The following is a 14712-nucleotide window of genomic DNA, read 5'->3' as shown; positions in this document are numbered from 1 at the left end:
ATTCGGCAGTGATATCCGCCTATACTATACATGTCCTTTCGAGAACAACTCAACGCCTAGGTCAAGAAGAGGATCGGCCAACAATGCAGAACATATAATTGATTGGCCGTGCGCATTGGAAGATGATATTTGCCCGATCACTCCAATAGGCCGGAGGTTCCTACATGGATTGAGCATCTCCCACCGCATGTCCTCAATCTACATGAAAAAGGGGCAATGCGATATGCCTCAATGGGAGCACTATATGCATGTGATACCGGTTCCAAAGTTTCGTGAAACAGTGGCACAAGCTTATAAGAAGCGAGGTCCTCTGCCCATGCGTTTGTTCTGATCTACTTGTCTGGTAGCCATCGTTTATCGCTCCCTGGCCTACACTTACCTTCTTCTCGACGCTACAACAACTTCGAGTAATAGAAAGCCGAGCATCTCAATAATGCAGCTATTTCACACACTTCTCGTTCTGCTCGCTAGCACCCTTGCTACTGCACAGCTTCCAAATATTCCTTCATGCTCTGTAAGCTTCAACGCCCAGCTGATGGAGTCCTCTTGACTGACATCGTCTCTTATCCCTTAGATAAACTGCTTCATCAGTGCATTCCAGCATGATGGATGTTCACAGTTAACTGACTTTGCATGTCATTGCCAGAAGCCAGATCTTCCTACCACCATAACCCCCTGCGTCCAAAACGCATGCAACGTTGCCGACCAGTCTGGTAGGAGTCAACTGATTACCTTGAGTAATGGACTGAACTAATATCTTGCCAGCTGTATCTAGTGAAGTCGTCCGACAATGCTCCATTGCAGGCCATCCTATCTCTATCCCTCCGGTGGGCGGTGGCCTCGAGACTACGACCTTGTCTATGCCCAGGACTTCCACCACTGATTCAGAAGCTGTCTCATCAAGCGCTGCATCAGCGACGCTCCCAACTGTATCCTCTTCAGGTGCTGCATCATCTTCCAAGGTGTCGCATTCCTCGTCCGCATCTGCATCAGCGTCGGCATCTAGCTCCCACGCTCCGTCAACGCCGGGCTCACACAGTCAGTCTGGTCATGCATCATCCACAGCATCTCCATCCTCTCCCCTTTCAACTGGCTCTGCGTCCACTGTCAAGGCGGGTATAGCTGGGGCTATACTTATTGCTGCCGCAGCAGTGTGCGTGCTATAGACAGACTTTCGGTGTAGCAAGGTAGACTGTTGGATTCTTCCATGGAGTATGAGAAGTGTATAGCATGTCTCTCCTTCTGCTATTTTGCTGCTGGTGACCTTTCTCGGGTACTTTTCTGTTGTTGTTCTTACTTCTGTTCCATTGGGTACACCCTAATATGGATTCTTACTGCGCCCCATCCATGTCCCTACATGGTCCTAATATTATTGATGTTTTGTTCAAGAAAAAGCTCTGAATTGACTTTGAAATCATCTTATTGCTATGGTGTGCATTGTACTACCACTTTTCCCTAATATGTGCTTTCTAAGCTAGCAAACCCAGCAGTGCACTGCAGTGTGCAGGATATCGCTGTAGAACTCTGACCCAGCCGGGTCCGGAACACACCTACAACCTACATCCAATTAAATGCACGGCGACTGCACCACATGCTCACATTCAAAATGAGCCCAAGAACACTCAATATCAGGAGAAGCATCCAGGAATGACAACATTAACTCGTTATTATCGTAAACGTCAGTAAACGACAGTACGCTAGCTCCAAGCTCCGCATACATAAAGAGCAGACCCTCCCCCGAGCTCCTGCCATCCTTTCTTCTTTCCCTCACCACCAACCGAGACCTGCTTAACAACAGAACACCCCCAACTCCAACTCCATAAGAAAATAAAGCAAGTCTCTAGAACTTCTTCCTTCTTCTGATCCTTAACTCCCTTTACTCCACGCTCAACCCAAACGGAAAAGAAAACCAGACGCCAAAGAGCGAACTTTTCACAAGACGCGATCCTCGCTGTCAGTCAGCTACCACACTCCCCAATCGGGACTAGGGAGGTGGTAGCTGACTGACAGGGCGAGTTCATCAATCAGTCACTCCTGAGCGGACGACGACGCGGAATGCCCATGACCCTCCTGGTGCTCGACAGCATCAACGTGGCCGTCGCGGACAACGTTTTCCCAGAAGGCATGGACGATCTCATAGTCACTGTCGTCGTCCAGGTTAGTCGATGTGTCGGCGTCATAGCCAGGGTCGGAGGGTTCAGTGACCGCTGTATCCTGGGGGATGTCGTCGTTGACTCCCCCGCTGTTAGTGAGTGCTTCATGGTACCCATTAGCATATTTCTTCATAGTAGTTTCTAACTGGCTAACGCACTACTACCAGAAAACGTACTCTGATCCATCTGGTCGACATCACCCTCGTCACAATCGGCGCCCGGCACATTGGAGATCAGACTTTCAGCCATAGCTGTAACGATATCCTCCACAGTTGCCTGGTTGAACCAAGTTATCTGGACACCCCCATCACCCAGCTCCTGGACATGACCCTGATCCTGTGCGGGAGCAGTCTCATTGACCGGCGAAGCCGGAGAAGGTGCAGGAGCTGGAGCCGAAACAGGAGTAACAGGCCACATCAGAATGACGATGTCGTCGTCGGGATCACCACCGGCCTCATTGGTATGAACGAGCTGCAATGTGAACTCCCTCGACGAATTAGACAGAATGGACGATGCAGTCGACATCGAGCTAACGGCACTTTGCGGTGGGGAAGACGTCTCTGTAGACGGGACCTCAGTGCCGCCGCTGGCGCCGGCGGTACTAGTAGGAGTACGTGCGGTGATGGATGTGTCGATCTTCAGGGCCGGTCTGTTGGGCTTGTCATGGTCGTGATTATTTTCTCTGTCATGAGGATGATCAGAGGACGACGCCATGGTTGCGCTAGGTATTTCTCGTCAGATTTTCTGATTATCCTCTCTCTCTCTCTCCCCGTTTTCTCAGATTGAATCTGTCTTACTGTTGTATCCCAACGACAGCAACCTTCTCTGTGGATTGACCCATAGTCAGTTTTCCCTTGTTTCTCTTTTCCTCTTAACTGAGCGAGAAGGAACCCCCGGAATGGGCGACTGCCATCACATCATCACTTACTGGATTCGAGATGATGATTAGTCTTTTCAGTTCAGTTCAGTTCTGTCCTGTCGATAGCGAAGAATCGTACCTTTGAACTTCTGAATGTGAGAACGTGCGTATTTCGTGATAACGCTGAGAAAAACGAGTATGCTGCGATAACGCCGAGAGAACGAGATAGAACGAAGAGATCCGTAATAGTAGATGACGGTGTTGACGTGAAGAAGTATACATTACGCGAGCGATGCATGTATGTATGTATGTGACGAGGGCTGGTCAGTGAATGCGTGTTTCGAACCTGGGTCAGCAGCATCTTTGTGTGTTAGAGCGTGAGACTGGTATTGAATGTGAGTGGGAATTTTGCTTGTTGGTTTTGGTGTTGGGTGAGTGGGTGAACAGCTGTGTGTTAATGTAGAAATTGAAAGACTAAGGTGGTGTGATGGATGTGCTGGGTCCTTGTAGCTTGTGGAGTTGGGCTTAGGGAGAGAGGGCTTAATGGGTGGTTTCAATTTGGGGCTATACTGATTCATGATGATATCTGGATGTGGTTAGGTACTGTGTAGTTTATAAGGAATGGTATAGGTAATGTGAGGATGGAAACTACTATATCCGCACTGCAAATATTATCCTAGATGGTACAATGTACATTAATCACTCTATCTATCGCTTTGCATTTAAATTACGCTAATGTTACTAAATGAAGACCTCGATATGTCAAGCGTGAGGCCGATGCGGAAAAGAAAACAAGATTTATGGGACCCATAATCGGACATAACCTGCAACGTCCTGGCGGCATGTCACACAGTTTCCAAAGTTATTCATCGCGAGACTGACACGGCAATCCTCGCAAATACAGAGACACCGACATGGCCAGGTTATGATAGAACGAGGGTTAGTCTGACAAATGACGCACGGTGGCCCGCTGGGTCCAAGACCCGAGGCACCCGATTCCCACGTCTGCTCGTCTGCGTTTGGAGCGGACCGCATCTCGGCTCTTCGCGAGAGAATGAGGTTTTCGAGAAGCTCGGCTTCTTCCTCAGAGGTAGGCTTGCGTTTGCCGTTAGTAGACTCATGTGTGGAGGGCTGTGCTAATCGTGAGCTAAGCAGGATTTGGGCTCGGTCCCGTTCAACATGTTTTTGGAACTGCCGACGGGTCATTATCCGACCCTCACGGCCAGCAGCCAGGTGAGCAGATAATATGCGCGCTTCGTGTCTGCTTTCTTGATCGCGAGGATCCAGCAGTCGTGCCAAAGCGCCGATGTCCACGAGCGGTTCTTGAGCTGGAGTACTTTCTCGGGAGAAACGACCTGGAAAGGGGTCTTCTTGAGTGGGAGTGCGACGACCGTCGGATTCGTACCCTTCCCACTCGGAGCTGGCCGTTGTCGACATCGAGATGACACTCGTAGTGTCTTCCCAGTCGTCAACAGAAGGTGCGTAATCAGAGCTCTGGTCCTGATTGCCCCATGAGCCTCCCACTTTCCACCAACCGTAGAGTTTGTCGTCAAGTCGGCGTTCATCGGATTCCTCCCAACCAGCGGCCTGGATTCTTTCCCTCTTTCGCATCTCTCTTTCTACATCAAATTCATGGTCGTCGGGTAACTCTAAAGCTCCATCATCTGTCAAAATCCAAAAGTCTAGAGTATCCATGCGGCTGCTCTTTCTCTTCTTCTGCGAGTCCTTTGGTGACCCTACCGCGGATTTCAACCACTGGGGCCGGGCAGTTATGCCCATCCGGGAGAGAAGCTTGTCCAGACCGTAAGCAATCCACTTCAGGACAAGATAGAAGATGCCTCGGAAGAACGCAAATCCATGGTAACAGCGAACCACGCCCCTGAAGGTACCCACACCACCTGCATCATTTTGCGGACGAACAGGCCTGGAGCCTGGCTTGGGCTTCTCGATTTTCTTTTCGCGCGAGTATCCGCTCTCCCATTCCACGGCTGACTCGGTGATATCGAAGTCTAACTCCCCATTTTCAGAGCACATATCCGCGGAAGGATCACTGCCGGGGTTCCAGGATGACTGCTTGCGATGAGACTCTATTTCGGCCAGCCTATCCTGTTCCAACCAAGTCATCCTGCGCGCGGAAACCCGCCTTCCTTCATTGAGAAAGACTGCTTCGCTGGCAGCCGTCAAAGCCGTGTAACCGATCCTCAGCAGCGTGCTGTAGAAATCCTCATGCCAGTTGATGCGGATATTCTGGATCTGGCTGGCGCCCTGCATATTCTCATGTGCAAGGGAGAATCTTTCTCGAAGTGTCAACGAGCCCGATGTCTGCATAGGCAGCGAGAACGCTGTAATAACCAAGGCAATCACGTATATAAAAACACAGGCGATGATTCCTAGCAGGATTAGAAGGTGAGGAATGAACCCTACAATGCATACCGTCGGAAATTTCAAGACGACACTGTCGCTCCCAACTGGAGAACCGCCGAACAAGCCCCATGCCATAGCCGACATGAAGCATAGGCCCCAAAAAGCAGTGTTCACCAAGCGGTAACGACTTTGTCTGCCAATGACATCTAGAACATTAGAGGTCAGACTGTTGCAACACGAGATCATCGCGATCAGCAATAGCTCGGGAGTGACATTCATTCGCTCCAAAGCTTGATGTCGAGTCAGGATATGCAGGGTAGATTGCCCGCCCTCTCCGGCGACATCTTTCGCACTGCTTTGCTTTGACAACCCAAAGATACCAAGACCAAGAGTCTGGCTGATTACAGATTCTGCCTCTGCAAAGGCAAGCGAGTGTTCGAAAATAGACATGCCAGCTTCTGTGACAACTGCTCGTCCCTGCAAAGCGCAAGAGACGGTCTCGACAAAGTGACTGAGGCAGAGGCGGATGAAAACTGGCCAGAGCAGTCGGAAAGAGCCATATGATATGTCCGATGCATTTACAGGACGGCCCATGTGCACCGCACTGCAAGACTGCTCGTCTGTTTCCCAGGGTAAAAGGGTGGAGCTTAGGGCATGCAAGAAGCCCCCTCCGCCAGAATGATCGAATAGCAAGCGCTTGCCCGGTGTGCCATAGCGTATAGTAGAGTATTCCGGGGATGTTTGGCAACGGATAGACCGAAGAAGTGCGTAGATTTGAGTAATGAAAAGGACAATAGGAACGATGCGCAGAGCCAATCGCCTAGTCCAATCCAGATTAAGGTGTCTTCTAGTGGAGGCATATATTGTAATCCTATTCAATATAAGAGCCTTGATAGGTTAGCCTGACCATTTTCATGAAGCGACTAGCCGGGGAAATCAGTATTTACCACGGTAAAGCAAGTTAAAGACCACCGGCTCGTCAGGTATGAGAAGAAACCACTAAATTTCATGACGGCCTGTAGGATGTCGGAGAAATGGAGACTGGAGTCAGCCTGGGCAGCGGCATCAACCACGCCGTCTCTGACAGCTTCAGCGGCTGTCTGCGTTGCCAGTATTGCTTCAGGCTCCAGTCCCGTCCCAGAAGCTGCCCCCCAAAATCGCGTCGCCATATCCTGCAGTCCAACTAACTTGGCGAGTTGCTTAGGCACGGTAGAGAATGTAAAGGCCTCTGCCTGGGAGAGTCCGCGGAATGGAAGCGACAGGAGTTCGCGCGATGACGAGGACAGTGAGGAATGAGCGGCGATCGATGCAGTGGTGTTCAGGGACTGCGCAGCAGTTATTGAAGCTGTTGCGGCTGAAGCGGCCGATGGGAGTATGGACATGACTGATGCTCAGGAAGCAGAAGCGATGCCTGAGCGATCTGGTTTCAGCCGGAAAGCGAATCTCTCAATCGTAAGCATCCGTGGGATGGTGGGTACAAGCGTGTCGCGCGGATGCGAGGAGACGGAGAGGGGGCGATCGTAAATGGTAGGGTGATCCGGTATCACTGGGAGATATCGAGCATGCCAAGAGAAGCCGATGGCATATCTGGAATCATTTCCCCCGAGTGAGTTGGACAGCGAGTCCCTCATGCAACGAGGTGTGTTGGGGATGGAGAGGCAGCAGTAAGATACAAAGTAGTTCGATTTAAAATCGGTCTATCTTGGACCGTCATCAGCAACCCGCCTTCTCCAGTCCGTTCCCCGACATCCGCCGCTAACCGGATCAGGTAATTGCCACGGAATTTGCACGTGCCATCCCGGCATCATCCCGCGGTTGCTTCCTTCTTTCTGCATGTAATTGTCGTTCTCTGCATGAAATCGATGCATTCAATACAACTATTTGCTGTAGCGGCGCGGATCAATCCTCCAGATTTGGCATTGTTAACAAAGGTTGTGATTTGTGTTCTAGAAGGAAGAAAAGAAGGCTATATCCGCATATCACCGCTGCTAGCATTGATTGCTCAGTCATTGTTATATTGCTACGCATCATGTGTAGTAGATATTTAGTACTACTGTCTCCTAGTGCCACTCGCTGCCATGGCGACTTTCAAAGAAATGTACCATCACAGTTCAACATCATGCCAAGCTGATGAATTTTGCCTGTAGTTCTACTTTTGGACTATTCAGTATCACACTAGTCCACTTCCCGTAAGGAAAACGAATACGAAGTACAGCAGGGACTCACTACCAGGGGTGGCACAAAGCTTATTGCCTGTCCCTCATCACCATAAGTATCTCTCCTCCCAGAAGATGCCATGAAGTTTTCTCTTCAAATACTGCTTCCTTCCAATAGGAAGTTGCTCCAACCTACTGGGTGTGCCGTTGAGATATGGAAAAAGACACACGGCTGGGTTATAGCAACCCTGGTTCATCATCATATGACCAGGCACCGCCGCCCTATTCACCATACAATGATGGCGGACTTGTGGCCGAATCGGCAGACGTACAGGGTGAGCCGATCATTTCCATGACTATGAGCATAACAGTTTGAAGAAGGATTAACCATCAACAAAGCCAATGGCCGCGTCAATGTCGATCTAGATTCAAGCCTGGCAAGAACATTAGCCTCGATCATTGAGCTACAGCAGGAAGATCTCCAAAACCCACCTCCAGATTACTCCGAGGGTCAACCGGTAAAGGACGAGCTGCTGCAACCTGGCATCCAACTGAATATCGTGATACAAATTGTGGGCAGCAGAGGTGATGTGCAACCATTCATCGCCTTGGGGACCGAGCTACGAAAATACGGTCATCGTGTCCGAATCGCCACACACGATGTATTTTCTGATTTTGTCACTCAATCAGGTCTTGAGTTCTATCCTATCGGAGGTGATCCTGCAGAGTTGATGGCTTTCATGGTCAAGAACCCCGGGTTAATACCTCAAATCAGCAGCCTGCGCGCTGGAGAAGTCCAGAAGAAGAGGGCGATGGTAAATGAGATGCTTCATGGCTGCTGGAAGTCTTGCATCGAAGATGACCCTATTACAAAGATCCCATTTGTCGCAGATGCCATCATTGCAAATCCACCTAGCTTTGCTCATGTCCATTGTGCGCAGGCTTTGAGTATTCCGGTTCACCTCATGTTCACCATGCCTTGGACTAGTACCAAGGCTTTCCCTCACCCACTTGCTAACCTGAGCTCCTCTGATATGAATCCAAATATAGCAAACTGGGTTTCTTATGGTGTGGTAGAATGGCTTACATGGCAAGGGTGCGTGCAAACACTTGATCGGTAAGAACTCATGACTAACGTTGTCGCATAGGTTGGGAGATGTAGTCAATCGATGGCGGGCATCCATCGATTTGGAACCGGTTCCAACCACGGAAGGCCCCAGGCTGGCTGAAACGTTGAAGATCCCTTTCACTTATTGTTGGTCACCCGCCTTGATCCCGAGGCCGCGGGACTGGCCAGCTCATATTGGTAAGCACTCGTTGAATAGTTGTTGCTACTGGCTACATTTAGAACTAATGGATTAGATGTCTGTGGTTTCTTTTTCAGGGATATGCCATCGTACGAACCGCCACCCGGCTTGAAGGAATTCTTAAGGTCGGGAGCGACTCCCATTTATATAGGCTTCGGCAGCATCGTGATTGATGACCCTCAGAAAATGACAGAGATCATTTTAGAAGCGATCGTGAGAACTGGCGTACGTGCCATCATATCACGGGGCTGGAGCAGACTAGGTGGTGTGCCCAATTCCAATGTCTATTACATTGACGATTGCCCTCATGAGTGGCTTTTCAAGCACGTTGCTGCTGTGGTGCACCATGGGGGTGCTGGGACAACCGCGTGTGGTCTTGCTAACGGCCGACCGACTACCATTGTGCCCTTTTTTGGGGAGTAAGTACTGTATAGAAAAGTACTTCCTGCCAATCTGAATGCTAACTTATTGAAGCCAACCATTTTGGGGCAGTATGGTGGCAAGATCTGGCGCTGGAGCTAAGCCAATTCCTTATGCTTCACTCAACGCAGAGAATTTGGCTGGGGCTATCGCTTTCTCGCTGAGACCAGCCGCAGCAGATTCCGCTCGTGACATTGCTTTGAAGATGCAGCGTGAGTCAGGAGTAGCAGCAGCCGTTCGATCCTTTCATCGCCATCTCCCGCTGAACAGGATGCGTTGCTCCCTGATACCTAATCAGCCTGCTACTTGGACTTACAAGCGGTCCAAGAATAGCATAGGCCTTTCTAAAGTTGCCGTTCAGTTATTAATCGACAACGGCAAAATCAATGCAAAGGAGCTTCGGGGGTGAGCGATGTTTTCTCAATTGGGCCTTAGTAAAATAATTTGGCATATGCTGACTCGAGGTTCGTACTAGCAATGCGATCAAGCCGATACATATCGAAAACCGTCGCTGGGACCCCGTAACCGGCATTCTCTCTGCCTCTACAAGTACAGGATCTGCAATGCTTAAGTCGACCGGCGAGATGCTATACAACCCATATAAGGAATACACATCCAGTCGTTCTCCAAAGCCACCAATATCACGGAGTGGATCTGCACTTTCTACAACTACAACATCGTCGTCTTCTAGATCTCTCACGGCTCTTTCCGAGGCAAGTAGGCGGCCTTCTGAACTGATGCATACGGATACTCCTACCAACGATGGGCCCAATAAAAACGCGTTATCAACGGCAGGAAGTATGGCTGGAGCTTCTCTGAAGGGCTTTGGCAAGTTCACCGGAGCATACTTCAAAGGCGTGGTGGTAGACATTCCCTATGCTGCTGCTGAGGGTTTCCGACAGGTTCCTCGACTCTATGGAGAGGAACCTAAGCAGTATGGCACAGTTCGTGATTGGAAATCTGGTGCTACTATGGGCGGCAAGAACTTTGTCGATGGCATGACAGATGGATTCAAGGGGTTCTTCTCTCAGCCCATCAAAGGCGCGAGGGAAGAGGGGGCGCTAGGGGCCGTTAAAGGATTCGCAAAAGGGACCATTGGACTGGCGACTAAAGTTCCTTCGGGTAAGTACAACATTCTCCGAATAGATGCCCACCTCGTATAGAACGATCGCTGATTGGTATTCACGTATAGCTGGCATTGGGCTTGTCGCGTACCCTTTTCAAGGCATCGCGAAAACAATTGAAGCAGCCGTCAGGTCTAAGACAGGGAAGGCGATCCTTCTTGCCCGACTCAGAGATGGATACGCCATAACAGATCGAGCCCACATGCCGGAGGATGAGCAACAGTATCTCCTGCGGAGGTTCCAGGCTTTAACTGGTTGATGAAACACGATATCTCTTGGAACTTTGCTTCTGTAAGCCGGGGTGACATAACTACCATGTAGCCGTGAGCTGGACACTACTAGTATATATATATCAATATGATCTTTCCCCACCTACGGAGTGCTTATCAATGTAACGTATTTATTACCAGATAAACTTGCAATGAGCCCCGATGATTGCTCGCCAAGAGCGTCCAGAATAGACACAGAAGGGTGCAAACCAAGAAGAGATAACGTCCTTCTATCGGGCCCGCATCTGCCACTCACTAACTCCTTCCTTCCTCCGAACAGCAATGTTACAAGATTACAGATTCAGCAACAGACAGCCCTTGCAGACACTGAAAATATCAGAGTGATAAGACCGCTAGTTCTTGAGCAGCAGCGCAGTGCAGCATCTGAGGGTCTCAGCGAGCGCGACAAGCTCACATGATGTTGCCGGTATTGAACACTATGATCCGCAGCGTATAATGCTCATCAAAGTGTACTTTCGCTGACCTTTTGATCGCGTTCCTGCATCACTGTTGCATTCCCACAGCCTATCTGATTTGATATCGTAAGTCAATGTTGGTGCGACTCGATTTAGTAGCAGACCTAAAAACTGGACAAATGTGGGCTGATCTTGCTGTCACGAAAAGCCAGGAACAAATGTATCTCACCTACCATGCCTATAATATTGGCGCCAATGGCCCCGTGAAGTACTTGTGTCGTATCAAAAGCAATTTTATCTTCTCTCCGAGAGTTATTTCCTGGGCTAGCGACTTTTTACGGACGACATATTACAATGTTTGATTATATTTCATACAAGAAAACGACTGCTTCAGGAGATCATAGAGACCTGAAAGAGAAGGCATGGAATTGTTTCTTCCTTCCCAGCAGTAACGTCGCCTTTGTCACTAAAGGATTGAGTACTACTGGATGTGATTCCCAGCTTGACTCCATAGAAAAGCTGGCAGGCGTCTCGCTTTCACCTTGAGACTGATCAGCAGGGCTTCCCCAAATATGAAACGTGAGCCTTGGCCTATCGATGATTGGATTATGTGTCATTCAAGGAATCTGCCAGTTGCTGAACCCTATTGGATGTTTACATCTGCTAATCAAAGGAAAGTGGAAAATGCGTCTCTGCGCAGATCCCTGGTTCGATGTACAAAATTTGGGCATATTGTCGTGCATAAGGTGACAGGAGATAGCGTCCGATACCAAACTAGGACGGGAAGGCATCGCCGAGACATTCACCAGATTGCTTATCACTATCCACATTAGCGTGCAACCAATTCCGTGACAATCCGGCTTTCATCCATTGCCCCTGCAGGGCTAAATTGGTCTTAATTTCTATCCAGGCCTGACGCAAGCCTGTCCTCCAATCGGCAGCACGAGGGCCTCGGCATGCCCTCGCTGTCATGGAGCCCACGCTGCCCTATCTCCACCGGCTATTTACCCACCATTCAATCATTGCGGAGCTCGGAAGAACGTGCAGAAAGGCGGAACCATTTTCATCCGCATCCATTTAGTGTCATATGGATGATCTATGCGATATGCGTTTGAACAGGTGATCAGGGGGTACTGGCAGAGGCACCACCCTCCATGGGCTATGATCGTCGGTCCTATATGGTCGAACCTATATAAGGCGCGCAACAAACCCTTGGCTTTGGGCTGTTGAAAAGCAACTCCGTCTGTTGCACCAATCTTGATAACAGGCTAAATGAGAATTTCAGGCTTATTGTGTTTTGCGGCCCTTTCCGGTGTTGCTCTCGCTTCTACCGAGACTGAGATCGCCAAAAGGTCGACAGTCAGCGAGATATTGACTGATATCGAGGATGCTGCCACCTGTGCGGCATGTGAGGTCTGTCGCTCCACTGGGCACTTTGATAACAGCGCTTGATGCTCACTTCTCTCGCATATATTTGTAGGCTCTTCTTGTTGTTCTGCAGGCCCTTGCACACTTGGGCAATGATGACTTTGTCGATGTGATCACGGAAGTCTGCATCTTAGCTGGGGTAAGCTTCTGATTTCACGTCTCTGTTGAAGGAGGCTAAAATTTCCAGGTTGATGACGACGATGTCTGTGAGGGTGCAATTGCCCGCGAAGGCCCAATCTTGGCTCACGACTTGCGCAACATGGACGTTCCCTCAAAGACAGCGGTTCTATTCTGTACAACTATTTTCGGGCTGTGCGATTACCCTGCAGTGGCTGAATATACCGTGGATTTCCCATCTGCCAAACCCGCAAATGCGTCACGTCCAGCACCAAGCGGAGAGACTCCTCTGCAAATTGTCCACATCAGTGACATCCACGTCGACCTTTCGTACGAGACCGGCGCTAAGTATGCGATCTTCACCCACTGTGGGAAGACAACGACTAACCATTCTGCCAGCTACAACTGCACCAAGCCCATTTGCTGCCGTCCCTACACTTCCTCCGACGACCCAGGTGTGACAGACTACCCGGCTGGCGAATACGGAAACCATAACTGCGATGCCCCCCTCACACTGGAAGAGAGCATGTACTCGGCTATCAACGACCTCGTTCCCAATGCCTCGTTCGTCATATTCACCGGCGACGTCGTCGAAGGTGCCGTCTGGCTAGTCAACGAAACCGAAGTAACCAACGACTTAAACGATGCGTACAACTCCCGAATGGCCGAATACTTCGACCTTGTCTACGGCGTCACCGGTAACCACGATTGCGCCCCTGTAAACTCCTTCCCGCCAGCTGATATCGACACCACCATCTCCAGCCAGTGGGCATACGACACCCTCTCCTCCGACTGGAGCCAATGGATCGGATCCACCGCCGCCAGCACAGCCGATGACTACGGCGCCTACTCAGTCAAATACTCCGGCGGCAACCTGCGCCTCATCTCCTTCAACACCAACCTCTACTACAAAGAAAACTTCTGGCTCTACGAGAAAACCATGGAAAAGGACCCCAGTGGCCAGCTCGCCTGGCTCGTGGACGAGCTCTCCGCAGCAGAAACAGCCGGCGAACGCGTCTGGCTAATGGGCCACATGCCCATGGGATCCGGCGACACCTTCCACGACGCCTCCAACTACTTCAACCAGATCATCCAGCGTTACGACGCCACCATCGCCGCCGTCTTCTACGGCCACACCCACAAAGACGAGTTCGAACTCGCCTACTCCAACTACACAGACCAGTCCGCTGACACCGCATCCATGATGTCCTACATCATGCCCGCCATGACCCCCACCTCCGGTAACCCTGCGTTCCGCGTCTACTCCGTCGACCCCGTCACCTTCGGCGTCCTCGACTTCACCGAGTACATCACCAACATGTCCAGCTCTACCTACCAGACAAACCCCACCTGGGAGAAATACTACTCTGCTAAGGAGACCTACGGATCGCTACTTGACCCGCCCGTTACTGACAGTGCCGCGGAGCTAACCCCGGCTTTCTGGCACAATGTCACGGTGCTCTTTGAGAACGATGACTCCGTCTTCCAGGATTATTATGCCCGTAAGAGCCGTGGATGGGATGTCTCTGACTGTTCGGGTGACTGTAAAACGGATGAGATCTGTCAGTTGCGTGCTGCTGAGTCGCAGTATAATTGTGTGGAGATTACCCCTGGCATTAGCTTTAAGAAGAGGGATGCTATTACTACTAGGGATACGAGCACGAATACCAGGGAGAGTACCTGTGGTGAGTCGGTGGTGGGTCAGATGTTTTCGAGCTTTGATAATGCTGTCGAGGCGCTGATTAAGGCTACGGAGGCGAAGTTGGGTTCCGGGTTCCTTAATACTACGGTTAACGCGACTGTTTCCTAAAATGTGTGGGGGAGGGGTGGTGTTTAGTTCGGTGTTGTGGTGGGGAGTGTCTGTGTGTTACTAGTTGTGATTATGGAAATGAATAATTTTCAAGACAGACTGGCGCTGTATTGCCCATACCCAATTTCCATTTGATACACTTGTCTAGTCGATTGGGGTTCTCTTCCATATGTCTTCTGCAGCCAATCTTCAGAATTGCAGAGTAATAATGAGCTACATGAGTTAAGTATTGAGGGCATCAATCGTAATCAAAATTCCAAAAGCCCCAAGCAACTTGAAACACCCCACT

At 50.1% G+C, this 14712-nt stretch overlaps 5 protein-coding genes across 5 annotated transcripts; 3 read left to right on the top strand and 2 right to left on the bottom strand.

The window, feature by feature from the left end:
• Positions 1-153: 153 nt before the first annotated feature.
• BO87DRAFT_54135 (CFEM domain-containing protein) lies at positions 154-1481 on the top strand. The gene is made up of 3 exons (XM_025629367.1): positions 154-514; positions 575-713; positions 766-1481. Exons 1-3 carry the CDS (start codon positions 434-436, stop codon positions 1164-1166), a joined length of 621 nt encoding a protein of 206 aa, XP_025479681.1. The 5' UTR covers positions 154-433; the 3' UTR covers positions 1167-1481.
• Positions 1482-2028: 547 nt separating this feature from the next.
• BO87DRAFT_425980 (uncharacterized protein) lies at positions 2029-2867 on the bottom strand (the record flags this gene model as incomplete). Its single annotated transcript, XM_025627336.1, has 2 exons — positions 2029-2255; positions 2330-2867. The coding sequence occupies 2 exons, from the start codon at positions 2865-2867 to the stop codon at positions 2029-2031; spliced, it is 765 nt and encodes a 254-aa protein (XP_025479680.1).
• Positions 2868-3712: 845 nt separating this feature from the next.
• BO87DRAFT_459068 (putative ubiquitin-protein ligase (Asi3)) lies at positions 3713-7045 on the bottom strand. Its single transcript, XM_025628920.1, has 2 exons — positions 6324-7045; positions 3713-6264 (listed from the first exon to the last, which is right to left on the bottom strand). The coding sequence occupies exons 1-2, from the start codon at positions 6756-6758 to the stop codon at positions 3811-3813; spliced, it is 2889 nt and encodes a 962-aa protein (XP_025479679.1). The 5' UTR covers positions 6759-7045; the 3' UTR covers positions 3713-3810.
• Positions 7046-7709: 664 nt separating this feature from the next.
• On the top strand, positions 7710-10750 carry BO87DRAFT_334607 (putative sterol glucosyltransferase). Its single transcript, XM_025620456.1, has 7 exons — positions 7710-7867; positions 7932-8628; positions 8681-8838; positions 8895-9258; positions 9314-9664; positions 9735-10381; positions 10452-10750. Exons 1-7 carry the CDS (start codon positions 7747-7749, stop codon positions 10640-10642), a joined length of 2529 nt encoding a protein of 842 aa, XP_025479678.1. The 5' UTR covers positions 7710-7746; the 3' UTR covers positions 10643-10750.
• Positions 10751-12305: 1555 nt separating this feature from the next.
• Positions 12306-14423, top strand: BO87DRAFT_436077 (acid sphingomyelinase; the record flags this gene model as incomplete). The annotated part of the gene is made up of 4 exons (XM_025627799.1): positions 12306-12481; positions 12549-12635; positions 12684-12961; positions 13013-14423. The coding sequence occupies exons 1-4, from the start codon at positions 12341-12343 to the stop codon at positions 14421-14423; spliced, it is 1917 nt and encodes a 638-aa protein (XP_025479677.1). The 5' UTR covers positions 12306-12340.
• Positions 14424-14712: the final 289 nt, after the last annotated feature.

Source organism: Aspergillus neoniger, assembly GCF_003184625.1.
Source record: "Aspergillus neoniger CBS 115656 unplaced genomic scaffold BO87scaffold_16, whole genome shotgun sequence".
In the NCBI taxonomy this organism is placed as follows: domain Eukaryota; kingdom Fungi; phylum Ascomycota; class Eurotiomycetes; order Eurotiales; family Aspergillaceae; genus Aspergillus; species Aspergillus neoniger.
Note: the sequence above shows the minus strand (reverse complement) of the source record. Positions and strands in the feature narration are given on the sequence as shown.

Excerpts from the sequence above, each read along its gene's own strand:
- BO87DRAFT_334607 (XM_025620456.1), top strand. The coding sequence starts at position 7,747 with ATGGAAAAAGACACACGGCTGGGTTATAGCAACCCTGGTTCATCATCA. Across the intron at positions 8,839-8,894 it reads GGACTGGCCAGCTCATATTG|ATGTCTGTGGTTTCTTTTTC; the intron begins GTAAGCACTCGT and ends CTAATGGATTAG. Across the intron at positions 9,665-9,734 it reads AATGCAAAGGAGCTTCGGGG|CAATGCGATCAAGCCGATAC; the intron begins GTGAGCGATGTT and ends GGTTCGTACTAG.
- BO87DRAFT_459068 (XM_025628920.1), bottom strand. The coding sequence starts at position 6,758 with ATGTCCATACTCCCATCGGCCGCTTCAGCCGCAACAGCTTCAATAACT. Across the intron at positions 6,265-6,323 it reads CTTTAACTTGCTTTACCGTG|GCTCTTATATTGAATAGGAT; the intron begins GTAAATACTGAT and ends TAACCTATCAAG.
- BO87DRAFT_54135 (XM_025629367.1), top strand. The coding sequence starts at position 434 with ATGCAGCTATTTCACACACTTCTCGTTCTGCTCGCTAGCACCCTTGCT. Across the intron at positions 515-574 it reads CAAATATTCCTTCATGCTCT|ATAAACTGCTTCATCAGTGC; the intron begins GTAAGCTTCAAC and ends CTTATCCCTTAG. Across the intron at positions 714-765 it reads CAACGTTGCCGACCAGTCTG|CTGTATCTAGTGAAGTCGTC; the intron begins GTAGGAGTCAAC and ends ATATCTTGCCAG.